The sequence below is a fragment of the Globicephala melas genome, chromosome 5, assembly GCF_963455315.2.
Source record: "Globicephala melas chromosome 5, mGloMel1.2, whole genome shotgun sequence".
In the NCBI taxonomy this organism is placed as follows: Eukaryota; Metazoa; Chordata; class Mammalia; order Artiodactyla; family Delphinidae; genus Globicephala; species Globicephala melas.
Genome location: NC_083318.1, coordinates 33,533,469 through 33,559,746, shown reverse-complemented (window position 1 = coordinate 33,559,746; position 26,278 = coordinate 33,533,469). Strand labels below are relative to the sequence as shown.

The window sequence follows — 26,278 nt, the reverse complement described above, 5'->3', positions numbered from 1 at the left end:
ATCCTTATCTAAGAATTTCTCAGTCTACTCAGTATGTATAACTTTTTCATATATCTTCTCTCTTCAAATTTTTATACTTCCTCCCCTTCTCTCTTAATTCACAGAATAAAAGTATCTCTTAAGAACAAGGGCATTCTCCTAGATAACCATAATCCAATACTTACAGGAAATTTAACATTAGTACAACAATATTATCAAATTTACTAACCATATTTAAATTTCCCCAATTGTTCAATAACACTTTCGCTCTCTCTTTTAATACCGAGTATCCAATCAAGGATTGTGCATTGCTCTTAGTTGTGATATATCTTTAGTCTCCTTTAATCTAGAACGCTGATCTTTATAATTTTGGGGGGTTTTTTTTGAATTTTCTTTTCTTTTATTTTTTTATACAGCAGGTTCTTCTTAGTTATCTACTTCATACATATTAGTGTATGTATGTCAATCTCCATCTCCCAATTCATCCCACCACCACCACCACCACCCCTGCTTCCCCCAGTTGGTGTCCATACATTTGTTCTCTACATCTGTGTCTCTATTTCTGCCTTGCAAACTGGTGCATCTGTACCATTTTTCTAGATTCCACATATATGCATTAATATACAGTATTTGTTTTCCTCTTTCTGACTTACTTCACTCTGACAGTCTCTAGGTCCATGCACGTCTCTGCAAATGACCCAATTTCATTCCTTTTTATGGTGGAGTAATATTCCATTGTATATATATAATACATCTTCTTTATCTATTGGTCTGTCGATGGGCATTTAGGTTGCTTCCATGACTTGGCTATTGTAAATAGCACTGCAGTGAACATTGGTGTGCATGTGTCTTTTTGAGTTATGGTTTTCTCTGGGTGTATGCCCAATAGTGGGAATGCTGGGTCATATGGTAATTCTGTTTTTAGTTTTTTAAGGAACCTCCATACTGTTCTCCATAGTGACTATATCAATTTACATTCCCACCAACTGTGCAGGAGAGTTCCCTTTTCACCACACCCTTTCTAGCATTTATTGTTTCTGGATTTTTTGCTGTGAGGTGATACCTCATTGTAGTTTTGATTTGCATTTCTCTAATAATTAGTGATGTTGAACAGCTTTTCATATGTGTCTTGGCCATCTGCATGTTTTCTCTGGAGAAATGTCTATTTAGGACTTCTGCCCATTTTCTAATTGGGTTATTTGTTTTTTTTAATATTGAGTTGTATGAGCTGTTTATATATTTTGGCGATCAATCTTTTGTCCCTTGATTCGTTTGCAAATATTTTCTCCCATCCTGAGGGTTGTCTTTTCATCTTGTTCTTAGTTCTCTTTGCTGTGCAAAAGCTTTTAAGTTTCATTAGGTCCCATTTGTTTATCTTTGGTTTTATTTCCATTACTCTAGGAAGTGGGTCAAGAAAGATCTTGCAGTGATTTATGTCAGAGAGTGTTCTTCCTATGTTTTCCTCTAAGAGTTTTGTAGTGTCCAGTCTTACATTTAGGTCTTTAATCCATTTTGAGTTTATTTTTGTGTATGGTGTCAGGGAGTGTTCTAATTTCATTCTTTTACATGTGACTGTCCAGTTTTCCCAGCACCACTTATTGGAGAGACTGTCTTTTCTCCATTGTATATCCTTACCTCCTTTGTCATAGGTTAGTTGACCGTAGGTGCATGGGTTTAACTCTGGGCTTTCTATCCTGTTCCATTGATCTATATTTCTGTTTTTGTGCCAGTACCATATTGTCTTGATTACTGTAGCTTTGTACTATAGTCTGAAGCTAGGGAGTCTGATTCCTCCAGCTCCATTTTCTTCCCTCAAGATTTCTTTGGCTATTCGTGGTCTTTTGTGTCTCCATATAAATTTAAAGATTTTTTGTTCTAGTTCTATAAAAAATGCCATTGGTAATTAGATAGGGATTGCATTGAATCTGTAGATTGCTTTAGGTAGTATAGTCATTTTCACAATATTGACTTTTCCAATCCAAGAACATGGTATATCTTTCCATATGTTTGTGTCATCTTTGATTTCTTTCATCAGTGTCTTATAGTTTTCTGAGTGCAGGTCTTCTACCTCCTTAGGTAGGTTTATTCCTAGATATTTTATTCTTTTTGTTTCAATGGTGAATGGGATTGTTTCCTTAATCTCTCTTTCTGATCTTTTGTTGTTAGTGTATAGGAACACAAGAGATCTCTGTGCATTAATTTTGTACCCTGCAACTTTACCACATTCATTGATTAGCTCTAGTAGTTTTCTGGTGGCATCTTTAAGATTCTCTATGTATAGTATCATGTCATCTGCTAACAGTGACAGTTTTACTTCTTCTTTTCCAATTTGTATTCCTTTTATTTCTTGTTCTTCTCTGGTTGCTGTGGCTAGGACTTCCAAAACTATGTTGAATAATAGTGGCAAGGGTGGACATCCTTGTCTTGTTCCTGATCTTAAAGGAAATGCTTTCAGTTTTTCACCATTGAGAATGATGTTTGCTGTGGGTTTGTCATATATGGCCTTTATTATGTTAAGGTAGGTTCCCTCTATGCCCACTTTCTGGAGAGTTTTTATCATAAATGGGTGTTAACTTTTGTCAAAAGCTTTTTCTACATCTATTGAGGCGATCATATGGTATTTATTCTTCAATTTGTTAATATGGTATATCACATTGATTGATTTGCATATATTGAAGAATTCTTGCATCTCTGGGATAAATCCCACTTGATCATGGTATATGATCCTTTTAATGTGCTGTTGGATTCTGTTTGCTAGTATTTTGCTGAGGATTTTTGCATCTATATTCATCAGTGGTATTGGACTGTAATTTTCTTTTTTTGTAGTATCTTTGTCTGGCTTTGGTATCAGGGTGATGGTGGCCTCTTAGAATGAGTTTGGGAGTGTTCCTTCCTCTGCAATTTTTTGGAAGAGTTTAAAAGGATGGGGCTCTTCTCTAAATGTTTGATAGAATTCACCTGTGAAGCCATCTGGTCCTGGACTTTTGTTTGTTGGAAGATTTTTAATCACAGTTTCAATTTCATTACTTGTGATTGGTCTATTCATGTTTTCTGTATCTTCCTGGTTCAGTCTTGGAAGGTTATACCTTTATAAGAATTTATCCACTTTTTCCGGGTTGTCCATTTTATTGGCATAGAGTTGCTTGTAGTAGTCTCTTAGGATGCTTTGTATTTCTGCAGTGTCCATTGTAATTTCTCCTTTTTCATTTCTAATTTTATTGATTTGAATCCTCTCCCTCTTTTTCTTGATGAGTCTGGCTAAAGGTTTATCAATTTTGTTTATCTTCTCAAAGAACCAGCTTTTAGTTTTATTGATCTTTGCTATTGTTTTCTTTGTTTCTATTTCATTTATTGCTGCTCTGATCTTCATGATTTCTTTCCTTCTACTAACTTTGGGTTTTGTTTGTTCTTCTTTCTCTAGTTCCTTTAGGTGTAAGTTTAGTTTGTTTATTTGAGATTTTTCTTGTTTCTTGAGGTAGGATTGTATTTTTATAAACTTCCCTCTTAGAACTGCTTTTGCTGCATCCCATAGGTTTTAGATCATCATGTTTTCATTGTCATTTGTCTCTAGGTATTTTTTGATTTCCTCTTTGATTTCTTCAGTGATCTCTTAGTTATTTAGTAACATATTGTTTAGCCTCCAGGTGTTTGTGTTTTTTCATGTTTTTTTCCCCTGTAATTGATTTCTAATCTCATAGCGTTGTGGTCAGAAAAGATGCTTGATATGATTTCAGTTTTCTTAAATTTACCGAGGCTAGATTTGTGGCCCAAGATGTGGTCTGTCATGGAGAATGTTACGTGTGCACTTGAGAAGAAAGTGTAATCTGCTGGTTTTGGATGGAATGTCCTATAAATATCAATTAAATCTATCTGGTCTATTGTGTCATTTAAAGCTTGTGTCTCCTTATTAGTTTTCTGTTTGGATGATCTGTCCATTGGTGTAAGTGAGGTGTTAAATTCCCCCACTATTATTGTATTACTGTTGATTTCCTCTTTTATAGCTGTTAGCATTTGCCTTATGTATTGAGGTACTCCTATGTTCAGTGCATATATATTTATAATTGTTATATCTTCTTCTTGGATTGATCCCTTGATGATTATGTAGTGTCCTTCCTTGTCTCTTGTAACATTCTTTATTTTAAAGTCTATTTTATCTGATATGAGTATAGCTACTCCAGCTTTCTTTTGATTTTCCTTTGCATGGAATATCTTTTTCTATCCCCAATTTTTGTCTTTTATGACATTGCCTCTTTTTTTTTTTTTTAAGAATCTCGGCCAAGTGTTTTACCGAATATTCTCAATTTGGGTTTATCTGTTTCCTTTATTAGATGGTGGCTAAACTGTTGGCAGGTCTGCAGTAAAGTGACTCCTAAACATTTTTGGCAAGCATGCTACAGAGTGGATGTTGTACCCCTCTGAGTGCACCATAGCAGGGAGAACATGGTATCAGTTTTACTCATTATTCATGATAACTTTATCACTAGGTTAAGGTAGTGTCTCTCACATTTCTCCATTGCAGAGATACTCGTTTTCCTTTGTAATAATAGGTAATCTCTGGGAAGCTACTTTGAGACTGTCTTATTCCCCAGTAGTCTTTCACCGATGGTTTTAGCATCCATTAATGATTCTTACTCAAATCAATTTTTACTATAGCTATTGTAACATGGTGATTTTCTATTTCTTTTAGGCCTTGTATGTTTATTAGTTGTCCTTCTCTTGTGAACTCATGATAATCAGGCTTCTGCCTTACCACTCCTACAAAACTGCTGTTGTCAAGGTCACCAATGACTTCCATTTAGTATATCCAATGGACAAGTCTCAGTCCTTATTTTCCTTGGTTTATCAACTACGATTGACAAAATTAATAATTCCCTTCTCCTTGATATACTTTCTTCAGTTGACCTCTGAGAAACCATAGAATGACTCCGTATCAGTCTCCTTTACTGGTTCTTCTTCAGACTCTAAACTCTAAACATGGAAAAATGTCAGGATTTAGACTTCATACCTCTACCTCTACTGCAATTCAACATGTGACACTTTGGTTCTTCTAGTTGCTCGGGCCCAAAATTCTGGAGTCATGCTTGACTCCTCTTTCTTTTACCCTCTACATCTAATTCATTAGCAAATTCTGTCCACTCTGTTTTTAAAATATACACCAAATCTAGTCACTGCTCACCACTTCCATTGCCCTATCCCTAGTCTGAGCAACTATCGTGTCTGACCTTGACTACTACAGTAGTGTCCTAATCAGACTCCCTGCTTCTACCCTTGCTTGCCTATAGAAATTTTTTCTAAAAAGTCAAATAATGTCACAAAATCCACCTAACTCAAAATAAAATCCAAAGTTCTTACGTAGATTATAGAGCCGTGCGTACTCTCGCCCCTGGCTATTTCTTTGAGCTTTTCTTCTGCCAGTCTCCTATTTACTAACTCTATTTGTTATCCCCTTTGCCTGGAAAACTCTTCCCCCAGACAATCCATATGCCTGACTCAGCCACTTCATTCAGATCTCAAATGTCATCTTATCAGAGAGTCCCTTTCAGATCATCCTATCTAAAATAAGTCTCCTCTCCCTCACTCTTTGCCCCCTTTCTCTATTTTTCTTCCTAGCCCCTGATGTAGTATATGTCTGTTTTGTGTGTATCATCTGTCTACCTTCACTGGAATATGTGTTCTGTGGCAGCAGGGACTGCTATATCCCCAACCCTGAGAGCAGTGCTTAGCACCTAATAAATATTTATTAATTGGCTGTTGAAATTCCTCTTATCTGTTAATGATAGAAAGAAAATATTTTTTTCCCACTTCTAGTGAAAGTTTTAGTTTTATAACTGCTCTCCTTTTCCTCTTGAAATGTTTACAGTGTTTCAAAGTATACTTTAGCAAAAATATTATTCTTTTGTGTGGGTTGTATAAATTAATGGGTTATTTATAGTTTTGCTGCTTCTTATTCCTAATCCCAATATGTTTCTCCTCAGTGTTTGGATATGATTCCTTAAAAGGCAACTAAAATTCTCATATGTTAACCTAGTGTTGTTTCTTTTACTATGAATGAAAGTACAAAGTCTTTTGCTGAATCATCCACATAATGGATTTTAAAGCCCATCAGTACAAGTGTTTATTTTAATGTCCTATTCTCTAGGAAGTCTACCTGTTTTCTACTAGCTTATGAAGAGAGGAGTTCTTGCTTCTTTTATTAACTTGAAAGTAAAAACTAATTACATGTTTATAAGATTTGAGTAAACTGGTAGAAATTGATGGAACTTTTTGACTAACTACCATTTCCAGGTGTTTTTTTATTCTATATGTTTGGTGTCTCTATGTATCATATATGTGGGATCTAAATAATGGGAGGAAATGTATGTGACTTCAAATCTGACTTTAACAGGCTTGAAAGTGACCAAGATATGTTTCCCTGTTTTAAAGAGTGAGGAAATTTCATCACCTGTTTTGTGGATATGGAGATATGTAGGTGTTATTCATAAATGCCCTTATGCTACCATGTCGGTATCACAAACATCAGATGATAGATTTTAGGGCTATTCATTAGGGAGGATATTTAGATGTTAATATTATATATTTCATTGGGTATCTAGAAATGTTTAGTTTGAAGCATTTTCCTCAAGAATTCTCATAAGCAATTAGCTGTTTCTGTATATAACTAAACAGAGCATCTGTTTTAACTGTGGTGAACACTACTTATGACTCTGTTCTCAGAATATTTCAAAAGTTTACATTAATATGTCATGTCATTTTCTTTTCTAAGTTAATATTCAAGAAGAAATATTATGATAGCTAATGTCTTTGAGCTTCTAAACACAGCTTTCATAACTCACTTTCAAGAAAAACGTTTTGGTGCCTTTTGTTGCTTTTTGTTGCTGACTCATTGACTTGAGCCTAACTAGCATGTGACTGGGTTTTGTATATTAAGTAATTTCTGGAGGTCCCTGAGAAATACTCTTGTCCTGAGGTAGGAGGTTGTGTAGTCTGAAGAATCTGGTCTGTGTCTCTGTTGTCTCACTGCATTCATTGGAAGTGAATTTGAAGGATGAGTAGGCATTTTTAAGCAAAGAGGTAGGGTAAAGCAATGTTTTCTAAAGTGGGTTCCTAAAATAGTCCCTAAGGAGAATTAGATAGTCAAAGCAGTCAGTTGTCAGATAATTTTGGGAAACACTGTATTTCTACCATGAGACTCTTTAGAGTCTTTACTCTGCTAATGGGCATTGTGATTCTCTAAAAAATTAGATAATATATGAATTTGCTAAGGCTACCTGATGGAAGCCACTTTGTTTTCCTCCCAATATCTCTTAATATCCTAAGGGGCTAGTGCTCCAAAAACAGTTTGTAATTTCTGGGACAGTGGTATGCATGACAAAGCAAATAATATGTTTAAAACCTCAGAAAAGTGACAGAGCCTGATTTATTTGGAGAATACCTGGTGGTTCTATCTGACCAAAGAGTGGTGAAAGGGAAGGAGTAAAGAGGCGGCAGGAAGTAAGCTGGGTCAGGCAATGACGTCTCAGTGTTTAAAATCTGGTCTGTCAGCCGGGGGCCATTGAAGACTTGCAGGAAGAGGAGTAGCATGAACACATTTACATTTTTTAAAAAATGGGTACGAAAAGGTGAGAATATAGGACAGAGTGTTTAATTAGAAGACAGTTACAGTAGTAAAAGTGAGAAATAAAAAGACTGTGAACTGAGGATATGGCTTTGGGCGGAGGATGATGAATAGAGGATGGTGAATAGATGGTGGTACCATTAACAGAGAGAATTCCAGAAAAGAAACAGTTTTCATAATGGAAGATAAGTGAGTTTGGGTTTTGGACATGTTTGGTTTGAGGTCCCTGACTGGCATAAACAGAGATATTAAAGATACAATTGGAAAACCTGATCTAGATCCCATGTAGCGTTCCAGAGAGCAGTGTTAGCTGAATTACAGATTTGGGTGTCTTTGCTGCAGATATGGTATTTCAAACCACTAGAGGAGGGAGAGAAAAAAACACTTGTTTCGAATAAGGAAGGTCTACCCATCCTGTTGCTTCAAATTTACTTCCAGGTTCTTCTGTTCTGGGTTTCTGAAAATTATTTTTAATGATCATGTGAATCTGGGAAGCATTCCTTTACCAAGTAAATGCCAAGAATGCTGTGATTATTTTGGCCATTTGGTTGGTTGGTTGGTTGGTTGGTTTTGTTATGTACATTTGTGCATACTCACACACTATAGTTTTTAATTTGCTATTGACCATTACTTTTGCACTTAAAAGTCTAAGCAATGAAGATATGGAAGTATTCATATTTATTGAACTTTGGTTGTGACCAAAAGGAGCACTTGCCCTGAATATACAGTAACCACCCAGATAAGTCCTGAACTACTTTTTTTTACTATGTCAAAGCCATTTATGCACATATGATTCAACTCCAGCACTCTCATTGCATGACAGTTCCTTGAAAAGTTGACTTTAGCATGCCTTTCATGCTGATTTTGGGATTAGAATTAAGTATATTACCAAAATACAAAAGAATGATATTTGATAATGATGAAAATTTCTCTGCTGTCAAAATACAGATGAAACACGTATCTATACCACACAGAGGAAACAGCATAGTGTATACTAAAATAGAGAAAAGTTCTATTTGTTTTTTCTAAAAAAGACAGTAAACTTTAACAGACAAATATTTAACAGACAAATTGGTAGTCCCATATATATTTGTGTCCTATTCAAAAAAATTTTACTAATACAGATTTGTGATTGCTGGGGTGGTGGATAGGAGCACAGGCCCTGGACTGAGACTGGCGAGATTCAAACCCTGGCTTTAGCATGGAGTAACTATGTGACCAAGGCAAGTTACCTTTTTTTTTTTTTTCAAATTTATTCATCTGACAATGAAGTAACAGTACCAACCTCATGACAAAAGATTGAAACAATAAATGAAACATGCTTAGCACATAATAATCCTTCAGTTGTGCTAATACCAGCAAATAAGAATGTCCATTCAATGACTTTATTTATATGTTAGTGATAAGGATAAATATATATATATATAAAATTATAATTATCTTCCTCAAACATTCTTTAGCTCCTCTCCACCTGATGACTACATCAGCAGTTCTCTTTATATGGAGTGTCTTTCCTCCTGTTTCCCGTGACCGGATTCTTGTCATTCAGATCTCAGTTTTGTTGCTTGCTCAGTAAGGCTTTTCCTGACCACCTAATCTAAAGTATTCACCAAGTCAATTTCAACCACATCATTCTATTTTAATTTTCTGCATATCATTTATCACTTGATTTAATTGTTTGATGTCAAACTCCCTTCTCTGACATATAAGAATCTCCCTTGTTCACCATGGTGTCCTAGCTCCTTGATCAGGGCTAGACATATAATGAGTGCTTAAAAACTTTTGCTAAATTAATAAACTACTCTGTAGAGGTTATAATGAAAGAACCAGAGAATGGGAGGAAGATACAAAATTCCAGTTTAGGAAAAAAAAGGTCAGTACCTGTCTTACCCTGCTCTACGCAGGCCCTGAATCAGTGTGTCCGTATATCAGTAAACTCCAGCCTCCCAAATGGTGCAGTTTCAGTGCAGCCTTGTTCTTTTAGTTCTGTCATCTCTTATGATTTAGTATAAGCCCTGCCACCCACATGTGCAACACCTATTTGGGTCACGGTCCCCATCCCTACCCATGCCTATACCTGGGTTAGTTACCATAATCCTTTTCTTTCAACCATCCCTTACTGCTGAGATCCCAACAGTCTTTACAGTTAGGCTCATGAGGTTTAGGACCATTAGAAAGAGAAAAGGAATAGTAGCGCTGGAATTCAAGACTGCCTTTCAGGTTTGTAGAGGAGTCCCTCTGTAACTTGCAATGAATACTACTGCCTTGATCTGTTAACTCTTAGGTATAATAACTATTTTCTATTTTGGCTATTGTCATAGTATCCAGCACCATTCCATGTATAGGTAGATGACTTAATAAATACTATTCAGTGATGATAATCCTTACAAGCCCAATTTAAGATGTTGTTCAGATGATCTATAGCTGCATAAATGCACCACAGACCTTAGTGCATTTAAATAACAATTATCTATTTTATTCACAAATCTTCAACTTAGGTAAGACTTGGTGGGAAAGCTTGTTTGTTCATACAGCATCAGCTGGGGAGGCTTGGCTTCCTAAAGCATGGTACTGTCCAAGAGCAAGTGTCTCAAAAGATAGGACATGGAAACTACCAGAAATGGGCACAGTCTTTCTTCTATATTACACTGGTCAAGTGGTCATAGAGCTCAATTAAAGGGAACAGACACAGATGCCATCTCTTGATGGGAATACTGTATATTAATATAGTATTAATATTATAAAAGAATATGGAGCCATGTCACCTTAGATATATTCATTTTCTTTTTTTTAATCAAAATAAAATATATGAAAAAATCAAACAAGAAAACCTATGGGTCATATCATAGTAGAAATTAGAATACTATGTATATAAGAGAAGTGATTTTTAGGAAATCACTAGACTCCAGGAAAGTTAACACTCACCATTGCAGGCTACTATCATTTAACCGAAATACAGTGAAACACATCAAATTAGAACTCAAATTGAGGATTACTTGAATGATCTCAAAAGTTAATGAAACTATTAAAATACCTTACTGTTGTTAACTTAAGCCTCCAAAAAAAAGAGGGAGAAGAAATAAATACCTATTTTCTAGAGTTAACTTTTTTTGTTCTAAAGCATTTCAATTTGGTCTTGTGGGCAAGTTGGAAGATATTGTGAAATGTTTTTTTAACTAAATTCCAGGGCAAAGAAACAATTACTTTGTGTGGTATAAATAGCATTTGAATGAAATGAAAATATATGTGTTCAGTTAACTCTGGTGTCTGGTATTCTGAAGTCAAAATGTTTTATTCATCTTAGAGAAAAAAATAGCAGGAATAACAAGTTTTAAATTTTCCACTATTCAATGTATCTAAGCTCTTTTATAAACAAAACAGAAGTTTTGATTTGGCAAATAATGTGGCTATACTTTCTTCAACTATTGTTCCTCAACTGTGCATCTTGCCTAAGTACTTGTAGTTATTGTTTTTTTAAAAGATGCCCTGGAATTAGATATGGAAGGGTGAAGGTGCATGCTATATTTGTCAGCATCTGCAGTACTATAACGAGAAAGATCATCCCAATCTATTTTCAATTTTTCCTCCTGGATAATCCGATTTTGCAACAAATTGATTGCTCAACCACCCCATATCACTTTTCTATAAAATTTAAAAGGTTGCTACATTTCCAAGGTGAGGAAATGGTCTTTTTCTGGAAAGGGTGACACTCGAAGTTCAATTCATTAAACAGAGTGACTTATGAGACCTGCAGATAATGCCTTAGTGATATATTCCAAAATATTGAAGTTCAGAACTTAAATTGAGCCTTTTTACTGGTAAGCCTGCTTTTGGAAATTTTATTTAGAGGAAAACTGAAATAAAATGCATTTTATGACTGATTCTGAAGAATTCACTTTTTTTTCCTAAGATATAATTGCTAGGGATATCCCTCATTTCCCTGCTAGAAAGTACCTCATTTCCTTGAACAGGTAAAAGAAAAAAAGGACCAGCCCTGAAATTCTGAAATCACAAAGTCATCTGCTTAAGAAATGGCAGACCATATTGCAAAGAAGACTGAACCTAAAGTTAGAAATCCTTGGTTAGAGTCCCATGTTCACTGCCTACCAGCTGTGTCTTTAAACAAATGCTAAGTTTGAGCAACCTCTTCAATGCTGTGTCCTCATTTGTTAAAACAAGGAACAGGTTATCCACCTAGCAACCTGACAATATTGAGGTTAGATGACGTATCAAATGTGCAAGTGCTTAATAAACTGCAAAGCATTATATAAACAATTATCAATCATTTTAGAAGCTTTAAGGAAAGAAGTATGGATTCTTGTAAGTTAGGGCTGTTAAAATGTCATTAAAAATACGGTACAATGTGGTTAGTAAAATACATCTTCTACGGTCATATATAATGTTTTTGTACTATTTTAAATTAGGTGTAAGTTCATTAAGGACAGAAATCAAGCGATAGACATCTTTGTGACCCTAACATTGTCTAGAACAGTTCTGTGTAGGTCAAGTTAGTTGGTTGATTTGTTGGTTGAATGATTGATTGATAAAGATATTTTATGAGGTCAGTATTCCTCAATTTAGAGAGGAATAAATTGGCTTCTTTTGAATTTTGAATTTCTAATTGATAATTATTGACAACTCATAATATCTATAACAAAACTATCAGAGTGAAAATGCCATCACACTGTTACAGTATTACTGATTTCATAGACTGCACTGTAGGATGTGTGAATGGGCCGGGGATGGGGGAGAGAGGGAAAAGGTATCCACTGTTGCAAGAGTATTGTCACTCTGGGGTCAGTATGGCTAAGAGGATTAGTGATGCTAGCCTGCAACTGGCTTTAAAAAATGTAAATTCCAGCTATTCTAAATTTTCAGTATTTCCAACAAGTCATTTCCGAAATTTAAAACGAGGTTGCCCTAACCTAAAATGTAAACTTCATGTTGCCGCTTAGTTTCATGCTTCTCAGGAGTTTCTTTAGGAATTTTATTTACGCTGTTCTAGTTTTTGGTATAGCTTTAAAGGGCAGCTTTCTTATTCCCTCATTAAAGTTTTTGGAAGCTTTTCCATCCCCAGTTTTAAAATTGTTTCATAGTTGACTTCCTTTTCTATTTCAATACAGTATATTTTCAAATACAGTTGAATTTGTTTTCATAATATGTGCAAAAGTTAACTTACTGCCTTGAAATGCTAAGTCATAATTACAGAGAAAATTCATTCATTAAACTTTTATTTAGCACTTGTTATATGCCTGTCAGTCTCCTAATACTCTATCCATTTAATTGGGCCCAAGCTTATGTAGTTCCAGGAAAAATCATCTGTATCTATTTCATGCACACAGAAGCAATTTCAGCTAACGGTCCTTTTTGGGTAGTTGGTATAATGAATAATGCCTAGGTATCATTTTATAATAAGAAAACTTCTTCAGTAGTTAATAATAACAGGAAATATAATAAATAGTTTGAAAAAGTAACTTTTTTCTCTTTTGTCTTTAAAAAAAAAAAAAAACTTATTACAAAAGGAATACATGTCAGTGTAGCCAGGAGCGAGGAATAGGTTTCAAGCGAAGAGAACAAATTTATAAAGCAACTTGACTCAACAGCCATGATAAATTCAAGGAACTATATCCATTGTTCAGAGAGGCTGGAACATAGGGGATGTATTATGAAAGTAGCAGAAGGTAAGGTCGGCAAATTAACAGGGCACAGATCATTAAAGGCCTTTGCCAAGAAGTCAGGACTTTTTTCATAAGGCATAAAGGTTTAAATACCTTTAAGCCTTTAAAGGTATTTTAAGCAAGGACAGGTATTTTTCCTAGGCAGTTTTGGAAGGGACTTTAGTAATATACTCAAGAAAATCACACTCAGTGATGAGCTATGGCACAGAGACAGAACCTGGTGAGCACAGCATTTCAGGGACTGCCATGGGAGAGGAGCCTGGGAAGGAGAGTGGGAAGGACAATCCAATAAGGAGACCAAAGGCTTTCTCGTCTAGAACAGCAGAGCTCAAAATGATTCAATGAGCTCAATTTATTCAATTCCATTTTCTTAATTAAATCATTTAATGACATTAGCATCAGTTGAAGTTGAATGCTCCACATAATTTTATGAATAATTCTATCTAATTTTGGGATATACTCTATCCAGAATAAAAATGATGCAGGCTAGCAATATAAAAGAGCATCTTTCGTATGGAATAATGTAAAAATAACAGAGCTGTCTATTCAAAGAGAACTTGTCTCTAAGGAGCTCTAAGCATACATATTAAATAAGTATTAAAGCAAGGCCATGTTTTCTGTACAGCACAGAGAGGCAAGATAACAAGCAATGCCATTTCCCATCTGTCCCTGCCAAATTTTCAGTTCTATCTTATGCTCTACCACTTTCTCATTGACCCTCATTTTCAAGCACAAGTGAGCTAATTGCATTTTCCCCCTAAGTATGCCATATCATATCATGCTTTCCCTGCCATTCATTCTACCTGGCAAGTTTCTGTTCCTCCTTAAAGACTCAGCTGAAATGCCCCACACTTCTCTGCAAAATCCTCTGTGATGTCTCAGTTAGTGCTTTATCTGCAGTGCACATACCTTTGCACATAATGAACACCCATACCGTTTTCTTAGATACCTTCTTAGCTCCTGAAGGACAGGGACTGTCTTATTCACTTTGAGTTGTGTCCTCGGTACCTGGACAAGTACTGGGCATATAGTAGGAGCTTAGTGACGGTTCCAAGCATGAAAACCTTAGCTACCCTGAAGGTGGAACTTGGCCTTCACTGTCCATTGCCCTATGAAACATGGTAAGTGACCATTCATCAGCTTGTCTTAATGTTGTTAATCAGGCCTCTTAAAAACATTAAAAGTTGTGGTTGTCACCTTCCTTCTCACCTGCCAAAGGTTCTATTGGTGCCACCTTGTGTATTCAATTGTCTCACACCTTCTCTACAACCTCTGTACTGCACCCATCACTGTTGAAGAAATTTACTCTTGCTCTCTTGGTTTTATAGCTTTTCAAACAAAAACATATTTTAAAAATCTCTGAACCAGGCTTCCCTGGTGGCGCAGTGGTTGAGAGTCCGCCTGCCGATGCAGGGGACACGGGTTCATGTCTCGGCCCAGGAAGATCCCACATGCCGCGGAGCAGCTGGCCCCGTGAGCCGTGGCCGCTGAGACTGCGCGTTTGGAGCCTGTGCTCCACAACGGGAGAGGCCACAACAGTGAGAGGCCCGCGTACGGCAAAAAAAAAAAAAAAATCTCTGAACCATTAGTTTTAGCCCTTTTCTTTGTCTCCATATTTAATTATATTTTTTAAAAATTCACAGAATGTGGGTGGTATACTACATCTCAAAGAAATACTTGGAAAACAAAACAGCAAATAAAGTCTAATATGTATCCCAAGCACCCAACCACTTTCCTTTTACCAGTATATTATAATATTCAAGGTACTTTGTTGCTTCAGACTAAGAAAGAGTAAATTAAGAGCTGCCTGATCTTAAGCACAATTTACTAGACTGAACAGGTGTCCTGGCTGCACATGTGCACATTTTCCATCCATGGCTTTTTTTTTTTTTTTCTGCTTTATTTGATGCTTTGAACTGACCAAAGATGCGGATATCCTAATATGGCTCTTCCTTAGTTTAAAAATTGTCTCCTTTACTTTTCCTTGCACTTTCTTTTTGGGTAATGCAAACAACATTGAAGTTGTCTAATCAGGTTCCTCCTAACTTGAATTAGACAAGGAGAAGACTCCACCGTAGGAGGATTACATTGCAGGACAAATAAGATCATTTATATTAAAACATTTGATTCTTGGGTTTTGTTTTTCCATGATGACACCTGAAGAACCATCGTTTTTAGTCAAGTTAAAAATATAGGGACTTCCCTGGTGGCACAGTGGTTAAGAATCCACCTGCCAATGCAGGGGACACAGGTTCAATCCCTGGTCCAGGAAGATCTCACATGCCGCCGGGCAACTAAGCCCGTGCACCACAACTGCTGAGCCTGCGCTCAAGAGCCCACGAGCCACAACTACTGAGCCTGTGTACAACAACTACTGAAGCCCGCGCCTAGAGCCCGTGCTCCGAAACAAGAGAAGCCACAACAATGAAAAGCCCGCGCACCGCGACGAAGAGTAGCCCCCGCTCACCACAACTAGAGAAAGTCCACGCGCAACAACAAAGACCCAATGCAGCCAAAAATAAATAAATATGTAAATATTTTTATGCTTGTAAATAGTGTCAGGCACAAGAATGTTGGATATAAATAGAAAGTAGAATTTGGTTTTTAAATGAATATGGTGTCTCAAAATAACACTTTATTACCTTGTTCAATGTGTTTAAGACCCTACTCACTTATAAAACTAGAATGATGAGGAGGAATGCTTCATTAGAGGCAGTTTTTCCATAAAGCACTGAGGCACCATGCAAGTGTATTTTTAGCCCAACCTGTGAATATTATGGGCACCTTAATAGTCTCTCAACCTGAAAGGTACCTCTTTGCCTTCAACCTTCATTTAAGCACAGATTCTTCATATGCAAAGAGGCAGGCTTAGCAAGAAAAACAGATCTTCATCAACATTTGCTTTTGAAACAGACCTAAGAAAGTTAGGTCATTCTAAATATGTAATAGAAGTACAGTACAGAACTTACTATTAGATATTCCATTAAATAAGTTTTATTTTCTTATCTCCTTGTTCTTAACAAAAGATAATTTCTTTTGACTTTGTTTTATGAAAATTCTTTGTCTAAGAACTGTTAAGAAATCCACAAACAGAGCAAAGTCTAAAATGCTTGTGCTCATTTCTTGCCTCGTGGTGGCTCCATTTAATAGCAGCATTGGTGACTCTCGCTCTCCCAAGGGCCTCAAAAGTACTTTTCCTTTTTGCCTTCTGATCCTCCCCTTCTTCCTCCCCTTCCTTGTTCTTATTCTTCTTCCTCCAAATCAAAACTGCATTGCCATAATAAAAATAAATAATTAGGTGGATTTATGACTGAATGGATAGAGGGATGGATAGATAGATAGACGTGTGATGAACCAAGCCTAGTAAATTGCTAGTGGTAGAATCTAGGTGGAGGGTATAGAGCTATTCACTGAATCTTAATTCTTTCAACTTTGCCTTGTGTTTGAAAATTGTCATAATAAAACCTCTTAGGAGTGGCTATCCACTGAAGGTGGGATCACAAGGGCTTTCACTAACTCTGTGTAAATATTTTGCCATTATATTATTAGAGAAAAATGAAAATAATTTTTTTAAAGCTACATGAAACTGTCTTCACAAATGAAGTCACCAAACGATTGATTTAAATGCTTTTCATGTTTGAAATTCACATTAGGCGATGCTAAATAATTAAGAACACACACAGTGATTCAGTTGTATGATGATGACCGCATTGTTACAATAGGAAATTGGTTAAATAAGTTGTGTATAGATAGTTAATAAAATACTATGCAGCCATTAAAACTTGTAGAAACAAATTCATGGGCACAGAAAGATTTATATTATAATGTTTCCTATGCCATCTAGAAAATTATGAACTTATGGGTATAGCTGGAAGTACATATATACAGAAATATTACCTATGAATTATGAGATAATGGACTTCTTCTCTCATATAGATCTTTTTAAATCCACATTTTCTATTTTTTCCTAAAAGTTTCCCAGTGTTTTAATTTTAGTAACGTAAGAAAGAAGGAAAACAGAAAAGAAAAAATCCATGCAATTTTTCTGTGAAAATGGAGTGGGGAAACTTTGTATCTGTAAATAATTTTTGATCAAGCCAAAAAGATTATCTGGGTTTTTTCTTTTATCTATATCACTGGGAGCTACTCTCTTACATTTTCTTAATCTTGCTCTTATGAACAGTGCATTTGAAATGTGTAAAAACAAATAATTTTATGCATTCTTCTGAAGATATTTTAGTGGACTTGACTAGTAGCTTTTGAAAGAAAAGTAAGGATGTTTTCATGCTGCTAGGCCCAAGGCATTTTGTACTTGGAAATGCCCTGTCCTCAGTCCCTAATTGCATTAAATTTCTGTGTCTGACACACTCATGAGGAAAGGAAGTTTCAAAGCAGAAATAAGAAAATCTAATTTATTTCTAAATACAGTAACCATTGATATATTTTAAACAATGTGACACCTATGTTCCAAGTGTCCTAACTAGAAGAATTAAGAGATCACGGATGTGCCAGTTAAATAATAAAAGTGTTTTTATTATTATAGGTCTCTTTTCTCCAAAGCGATTTAAGCAATGTGCTGAAATTAGGTAATCTTTACACTATGTCTCTGAGAGGGATAGAGGGAAGAGATTATTACTGTTAATTTTTATTCATCCAGTAAACATTTATTGAACACTTTATGACTCTGAAGTTAATGTTTCACTTACTGTTTCCTCTCCTTCAAAGGCATTTTTTCATAGATTTTCTGTTAATGACCATTGAAAGAAAAGTTGGGTAGGAATAAAAGTAAAAAGAAGCAAAATAGAGTTCACCTCTGGGTTCCAGTTCTCTAATCCTCTCATGGAGGATTACATGGAATGTGTAATCCACTTACATCTGTACCGCTCTTCCTGTAGGCTGCTAGTCTAGTCCACGAGTGCCATCTCAGTCCCCTACAACATATAACGTGTCATTGTCTTCATCTCTTGTCTTTCACAGGTAAAATGTCCAGTGATCGAGCTTTGAGGAAGCAGCAACAGTTAAACAACCTTGTTTATGTGGTGACAAATCAGGCCAAACCTGGTGACAGAATTGTGGATTTCTGCAGCGGTGGGGTATTCTATATCTCCTTTATTCTCTTTAGCCTTTCCAAGATGATGTGGCTTTACTATACTACATTAAAGGTCATGTTTTTATTTGGCAAGATTATTATCTCAGAATAAACAAAAGCCTTAGAGACCAAAGTTAACTTGTTTCTTTTTTTTCCTTTTTCAGGGCCATGTTGGGATTGTCCTTGCTCACATGCTGCCATCATGCCAGGTAAAGTCTGAATAATAGACAAAAGGAAACTACACAGTTCAGTTAGCTGAGTCTGGCTTTTTCCTCCTCTTTGAGTTTATAATCATTCACCCAGGTCAAATATGTGGCACAGGCATTTTATATTTCTTTGAACTAAACTTCTAAGATTCAGAATCATAGGGAAGAAAAGTAAGTAGGACCACTACATTTTTTATTTTTTATAAAAGGGCTGTATTTTTAAATAATTTTTAAAAGAAATAATTATTCCACTCAAATAAGATAATTAATGATGAAGCCAGTTTAATTGTCAACATAGTTTTATACTGGAAATACTAGGTTCTGAAACTTGTTGAGCATATTCTTTGGTAACTTGATTTTTATTCATTGTATCAGAATTGTAACAACAACATTTTTTAAAGAAAAAGAAACCGCAAATCTACCAACTGATCCACCAAATGCATTTCTCCCCATGTTCTTTTTGTCATTGTTCATGAGGATGCTTATTGCTGCAAATTCTAAAAATTCAAGTACAATTTCAGTCACCTGCTTTCACTCAATCTTATATCATAAATGTTTTTCGCTGTTGCAAATAGTTTCAAATATCATCATTAAAATATCACTTAAAATGTGACTGCATAATATGTTTTTAAGTAAATGTACCATAATTTATGCGATTGTTGCCACCATTTGTTAGAAGTGTGTGCTGCTTTTAGTCTTCTGTCATATTAAATCATTTCCTCACAGTGACCATCTTTCAGCATAGAAGTCTAGAATCTGATGATTGAACCGGGGCAGATCCTTTGTTTGTGAGCTCTCCGGAAATTACAAAATAATTAAAGTGATTATTCTCAGAAGGAAAAATGTGGAAGAACTCATAGACTAGCCAGAATGATATGTAGCAGAATGATAGAGAGTAGAGAGTATTTTTCTTTATCTTTCTTAGAAAATAAAGAGCAAAATAAATGAGGAATACTGAGAGAAACAGGCAGATGTTCATTTCATCACTAAGGAAAACAACAATTTCATGGTTGGAGTAAGAGGAATAAAGCTCATAGAGCAGAATCCTGGAGATGTAGAGTCAGGCAGGGATATGGTGTCTTTTTTACCCTTCCCAACAGCTCTGGAAACTTAGAAATGTTGAAACTGGAAAAGGGAAGTCTTGACTGGAATAAAGGCTGGAAAACCTTTGACCCCAAGTATCCTGTGACAGGCTTTTTATACAAAGGGATCCAGGATTTTTCCATAAAGACAAGCATAAGGACAAAATAAGGACCAAACTAGGAATGATAGTGATGAAAGTGACTTAACTTTGCTGCCCACTTTTCTCCATCTAAACCAGTGATGCTCTCCCACCTTCCTTGGCCTGGATTACTGTTAGAAATTCTGAACTGGTTGCCCTGCCTTCTGCCTCTCCCCCACCAGTCCATACTATGCATTGCAGCACCCAGACCTCCTTTCATTGCACATGATCTGGCTCCTGTTACCTCTCCAGCCTGATTCCTACATCCCACACCCTGTCTCCCTACCTCCACCGTCACCATCACACACTGTACCCCAGCTATACCAGTTTTCTCAGTTCTTCAAATACACCATATCTTTCTTACCTTGGGCCTTCATACATGTTTCTCTCTCTGCTAGAAACACACCTTTATTCCCGCAGCTGATTTCTATTCACTCTTCAGGCCTCAGTTAATATGTTACTCTTTCACATTAAATGACTAAAACCTCCCTTAGTGTGCGTGCTCTGGTAACACATTATATGTCTTTCATTAAACACTTATCACTCACTGTATTATAATTGCCTGTTTCACTTATATCACTATATCTAGGAGCTTCAAGAGTTCAAGGACCTTGTTCTTTTTTTTTTTTTTTTTTTTTTTTTTGCAGTACATGGGCCTCTCACTGTTGTGGCCTCTCCCGCTGCGGAGCACAGGCTCCAGACGCACAGGCCCATGCCTCAGCAGGCGGACTCCCAACCACTGAGCCACCAGGGAAGCCCTCATTTTTGTACTATATTATGTGGCCTACTTCCTGGCATAGGATAAGGATCAATATAATATGATCTACATTATTAAAGCTAGTAAACACAGTAATAATACTTTACCCTAATGTCTGAATTATGTTACTGAATATACTATTGTTTCCTGGGTACAATCTAGGTTACATTAATAGAAAACAAGGAATTATCATTAATTCGTGCTAAGAAGAGAAGTGACGAACTAGGGTTAAGCAACATTTGGTTCATTCAAGCAAATATGGAGTATTTTACAGGGACATTTAATATTGGGGTAAGTAATCAAGCAATTTCAATTTCTTTAATTAAGTAAATAAAAATAATAATATGTCTTAGAGTAAATAAAGGTGATAATTTTATTTTCTTTGCTAAACAAGAAATTTATAACTTTTGTTTTCTACTGTCTGTAAAGCCTAGCCTATTAATGAATATTACTTCGTTCACAGCATATCATCATTACATGGTAGAGATAATATTTGTTCCTCTACCAGACAAGAATTTTATTTTCTTCACTGCAGAATCTCCAGTGCCTAAAGAATTGTTTGACACATAGCAAATACTTAAAAATAGTTACTAATTGAATGAATAAATGAATTCTAATGAAGGTGACTTCTCTTGGTTTATTTTACATTTTTAGAAGTTAATGAAAGAAGAGAAAAACAGAATATAATAGGACAATTAGCTTGTTAACAGCCTGTAAATACTAGAGTTGCTTTTAGATAATACTTTCTTTAGCAAGGATTTACTATCTACGTGTATTTTAAGTTTCCAGTAGACAGAAAGTATATTGGTGATGTTTCTGAAACCTTCAGATCAAATTGTTACTGTTTGATACTACTAAAAAGACCAAAGATAAAGTGATTCTGCCAGTTCACTTAAAACCAGGGTTGTATGCTCTGGTGGAATTTGAGTTTCATTAAGATGTTAACATTGCTGCTGCTATTGTATCTGTTTTAAATAATTTTTTCTTATTTTTATAGGACTAAGTGCTCAATATAGAAAACTACATAATAATATAAAGAAGAATCACCAGTATTTCTGCTAGGGAGAGATAAATACTGTCAAAACCCTTTAGTCTTTATGTATTTATGCACACAAACAAATGCATGTTTACACATACGTTAACATTATTGAGGTCATACTACATAGGTCCTGCTTTACCTGAAATTGTCATAAATACTTTACTCATTAATCATATTTCTTTTTTGTTGTTATTATAATGTAATTGTTACTATTATATATATCTTATGCATCACTTAAGATTTTTGATACCTTTGCCTAATCACTTTCTAGGTAGGTTGTGCTAATTTGCATTCCCAACTGTATATGTTCATATAACATATACAGTGGGCTTGTCTAGGTGGAATTCTTGTCCAATCTCAGAAGTTCAGACCTTTTGTAGTACTTATGATTTTTGTCCAATGAAGTTCATTTCTTAAATACCAGCTACTGCAAAGTTGTGGGGTTTATTGTTATTTTTATAGCCTAAAAAGTATACAGTTTGTTTCCTTTGTAGATATAATATAGATTGGTTATCTCAAGCCAAGCTTATAGAAAGAGAAGTAAACTTTTACGAAAACTGTTAATAAGGATATTCAGGAAAATATAGACATCTGATATAGCAAATTCAAATTAAATATATATTTATATGCTGCTTAAATTTTACATAAATGATGAGGTAGAGGATAAAGCTTCTCCCACAAAACAAGCCATTAAACCAATGCACATGTTACCAGTACACCAGGCAGAATGTATAAGGTAGCATGATACTGCTGCCTATTTACTCACCTCTCAAATCACAAAATTCCCGGCCTATCAGCCATACATCTCTTTACCCTTCTGTGGCTTAAAGGTGATAAATCATTCTGGCATATTCTTGTAACTTTCAAGGTCATATAATTCACTAACACCAACTAACAATGTATATGTCTTTTGGGAAGTGATATTTTTCCCAAATATCATAGTAATGTATCCATAATGGGTTTTTTCTTTCATAATTACTTTGTCAAGATATATGGAAAATGAATTAAAATTACTTGGAGGGTTAAACCAAAATTAGATTTACTCTCAAGAATATAATTTGCGGGCTTCCCTGGTGGTGCAGTGGTTAAGAATCCACGTGCCAACTCAGGGGACATGGGTTCGAGCCCCGGTCCGGGAAGATCCCACATGCTGTGGAGCAACTAAGCCCATGCACCACAACGACTGAGCCTGCGCTCTAGAGCCCGAGAGCCACAACTGCTGAGCCCGCATGCCGCAACTACTGAAGCTTGCGTGCCTAGAGCCTGTGCTCCGCAAGGAGAAGCCACCGCAGTGAGAAGCCTGCGCACCACAACGAAGAGTAGCACCGCTCGCTGCAACTAGAGAAAGCCCGTGCTCAGCAATGAAGACCCAACGCAGCCAAAAATAAGTAAAATAAAATAAATAAATTTATTAAAAAAGGAATATAATTTGCCTAGGATGATAATTGAAGTATTGTCACTAGATAAATCAAACTAAATGCACCAGTGGCTCTAACTCTTGTATTAAATAGATTCCAATGAAAATACTGTAACTAGAGAGGAAATCAGAATAGCAGGGATCAGAAATGCATGAAAACTCCATTAATTCACAGTTTTGTGGTATTTCAAATAAGGGTTTAGTTGGCATTTATCTTTGCCTTTTTCGTCTACTGTTTTTCTTTAGACATAAAAGTTAATGATGTAAACAAGATTTTAAGGGGAGAATTTTAAAGTCTTCGAACCAACTATCTTGCAGAACTTAAAACAAATCATTTATACATGAGAATTTAAATACTAATTATTATTCTTATCTCCATTAATACAAAAACCTATTTCAGGCAAAAATGAATAGATTTACTAATGTTGTTAAACTAGTGTGACTTGAAATAATGGAAGAGAACAAATCTAAATATTTTCACGTCTTTAAACAAGGTCTTCCATCACCCCCAAGGGCTGTGCCTCCCCCGTGTAACCAGAATCAGTGAGGTAATACAGTGTTTGTTCCAAAGAGCATTTTGTAGTTTCTGATTTACGTTGTGCTTACTTGAGAAATATATTTCTTTAGAAATACAAATGTCCAATAAGCTTATAAATAACATTCAAAGTCTCTAGTAACCAGATGCATTTCAACTTGAACAACAATGATATTCCGTTCTTGCTCTTAACATTTGCAAAGATTTTTAAAATATTATTACTGTAAGGCTTTTAAAATATTATTGCCTGCAAGGCTTCAGTGATATGGGAGCTTTGAAATTTTTCATTTACATGATATTTGTAATGATTTGTTAATGACATGAAATGTTATAATGGTAAACAGAGAAAATTATATAAACATAATGTTTAAGTGTATGCATTTTAACATTGAATTTAACTTGTGCTAGAGTCTCAGCTTGGCCACGTACTAGTTTTATGGCCTCATCCTCAATCCTCAGTTTTTTCATCATGACATGGACATAACATATCTGGCTCATGGGATGTTGATATAATGTGCATGAACCACTTAGCAAGTTGCCTAGCATTTAGGAAGTACTCAAAAAATTGGTCCTCTTTTTACTCTGTGCAGTGTGATCTCAACCATGTGAAAACTGCTTAAAAAGGATGAGAGGAAATTATGCTAATATGTATTTTTTTAAGGTGGCTATCTCTATACACTATGTATTTTTCTTTATTCAAAATTTTCAAAATATTACATATTTAACATGTTACCATTTTTATATTCAAAGAATGTAAGCAGTAAAAATAGAAGAAATAAATATATGTGCTTAATATTTTATATATAGATACCTAGCTTATTTAGCCAAGAAAGGCTAATAGGACCCTAAGGATTACTATAAGATATCTAAAAGAATTCTGAACATATAAAATATGTATATAATTATATATGTATATATAATTTCTTTTAAAACAAGTATTGATTATCATAGAAATACCTTTTGATTTTGTTTTTAAATACAAAACTCTTCAAAATTGAGAAACATCTGAGAAGGTTTTTTTTCCTTCCAGTTTGAATGTATGCAGCTGTATGACCCTGAATTGAGTATGTGTTATGGACTGAAAGTTTGTGCCCCACCTCCACCACCAAAAAATTCATGTGTTGAATTCCTTAACCCCTCATGTGATGGTATTAGAAGGTGGGACCTTTAGGAGGTAATTGGGTCATGAGGGTGGTACTCTCTGAGTGGAATTAGTGCCCTTGTAAGAAAAGAGCTTGTGCCCCCTCTTAGCTCTCCACCATGTGATGATACAGTGAGAAGACAGCCATCTGCAAACCAGGAAGGGGTCCTCACTAGACATCAGATCTGCCAGCACCCTGATCTTGGACTTCCCAGCCTCCAGAACTAAGAAAAATGTTTGCTGTTTAAACCACCAAGTTTATGATAGTTTTTTAAGAGCAGCCCAAACTAAAACAGTATATATCAATTATCATACTCTTAAAGGGCAACTCAGAAAAGATTGCTTTAAAAGTGGACTTTTTAAGGCTATTTTTTTAAGAAGTCTATTATCACCTTCTTGTCTAGTGCAATATAAATAATCTTACTTTATAAGATTTTACTTTTTAAGACCTAATTTATTATGTGTAGTAATACCTATGCTCTCAAACAGTATAACAAAAACCTTGCTGTCAAACAGTGTTACTGAAAGGGCCACGACTATGGAAGAACACACTTTGCATTGAGAAACAAAAACTGTGTCAGTGCTGAACAGCTTGCCCACCGAAATGTTTTAGTTGGGTAATTTCAATAGTAACATAGAGTCATCTCAAACAGGTGATAAGGCATTGATTTCTAACAGTATTGGTGAATATTTTCTATTTATCAATATATATCAAAATCTCTAAACAGTTTATTTTTGAGTTATCTGTATTTACTTTTTTCTATTTCACCCATAACAATTTTTAATATGATTGTTTATGATTCATCAGTGCTGAGTGCTTAATTACAAGCTCATTTCTAGTTATGTATGTTAGTATACAATTAGAAGAAGCATATACAATTATAGAATGTAATTCAGTAACACTTTTGATGAATGATTTATGTAATCCTTGTTTTAAAGGGAAAGGAACTTGAGAAATTATATATTCTGCAAACACAATTTTTAAAAAATCATTAAGGCAATGAAGGACTTTCCAGGTGAAGGTGGCAGATAGAGGTATTGCACCCCCCTTCTCCCCAAGAGAGATCAGACCCCCAAATAACAAAGAGAACAAGAACCAGAAAAATCATACTCCATCCTTAATGAAACAGTGTTCAAGATTCTATAACTTGAACTACAATATTTGAAGATAGAAAGCAGACTGAAGAAAAAATTAGTGAGTAGAGAAGAGGAAAATCAAACTTAAACGCATGGGGAGAGGGAGGGTCAAGAGGGCTATCAGGAAGCAAGTCACTTTGCTCTCACAGAATCCCAGAAAAATTTCAGGAATTCAGGATACCAGAAACCACAGAGGAAGGGTATAAGAAGGGGCTGGAATCATGTTTAATTAAAAATTTTATTTAGAGACTCAGATTCCCACCACCACCTTGTGTAGGCAAGTAACTATTTCCCCCAACTCCTGCAAGAGACCGGAAGTTTATTCTATGAGAAAAGTGTAATAGAGACTCCAAGTATAGGGAGAGAAGGGTGAGAATGATGTGACACCAAAAATAAGAACTAAGTGCCCTTAATTCCAGAATTCCTTCAGAATCTAGAATCATCTCCTCAATCAGAGATTAAA

General features: G+C 35.5%; 1 protein-coding gene across 5 annotated transcripts in view; it reads left to right on the top strand.

Annotated features, from left to right (window-relative positions):
* The window catches only part of GSTCD (glutathione S-transferase C-terminal domain containing), a 132,526-nt gene that overhangs the window by 83,371 nt on the left and 22,877 nt on the right, over positions 1-26,278 (top strand). For 4 of the 5 annotated variants that reach the window (XR_009563955.1, XM_030864134.2, XM_060299119.1 and 1 more), the window contains exons 6-8: positions 18,250-18,365; positions 18,526-18,570; positions 20,709-20,837. Coding sequence is in view for 4 of the 5 variants with exons in the window: in XM_030864134.2 (XP_030719994.2) it covers positions 18,250-18,365; positions 18,526-18,570; positions 20,709-20,837 (290 nt within the window). In the remaining variant the exon portion in view is untranslated. Of the gene's footprint in view, positions 1-18,249; positions 18,366-18,525; positions 18,571-20,708; positions 20,838-21,543; positions 24,388-26,278 lie in introns of those variants that run through there. The other variant, XM_030864138.2, reaches the window with a different exon arrangement.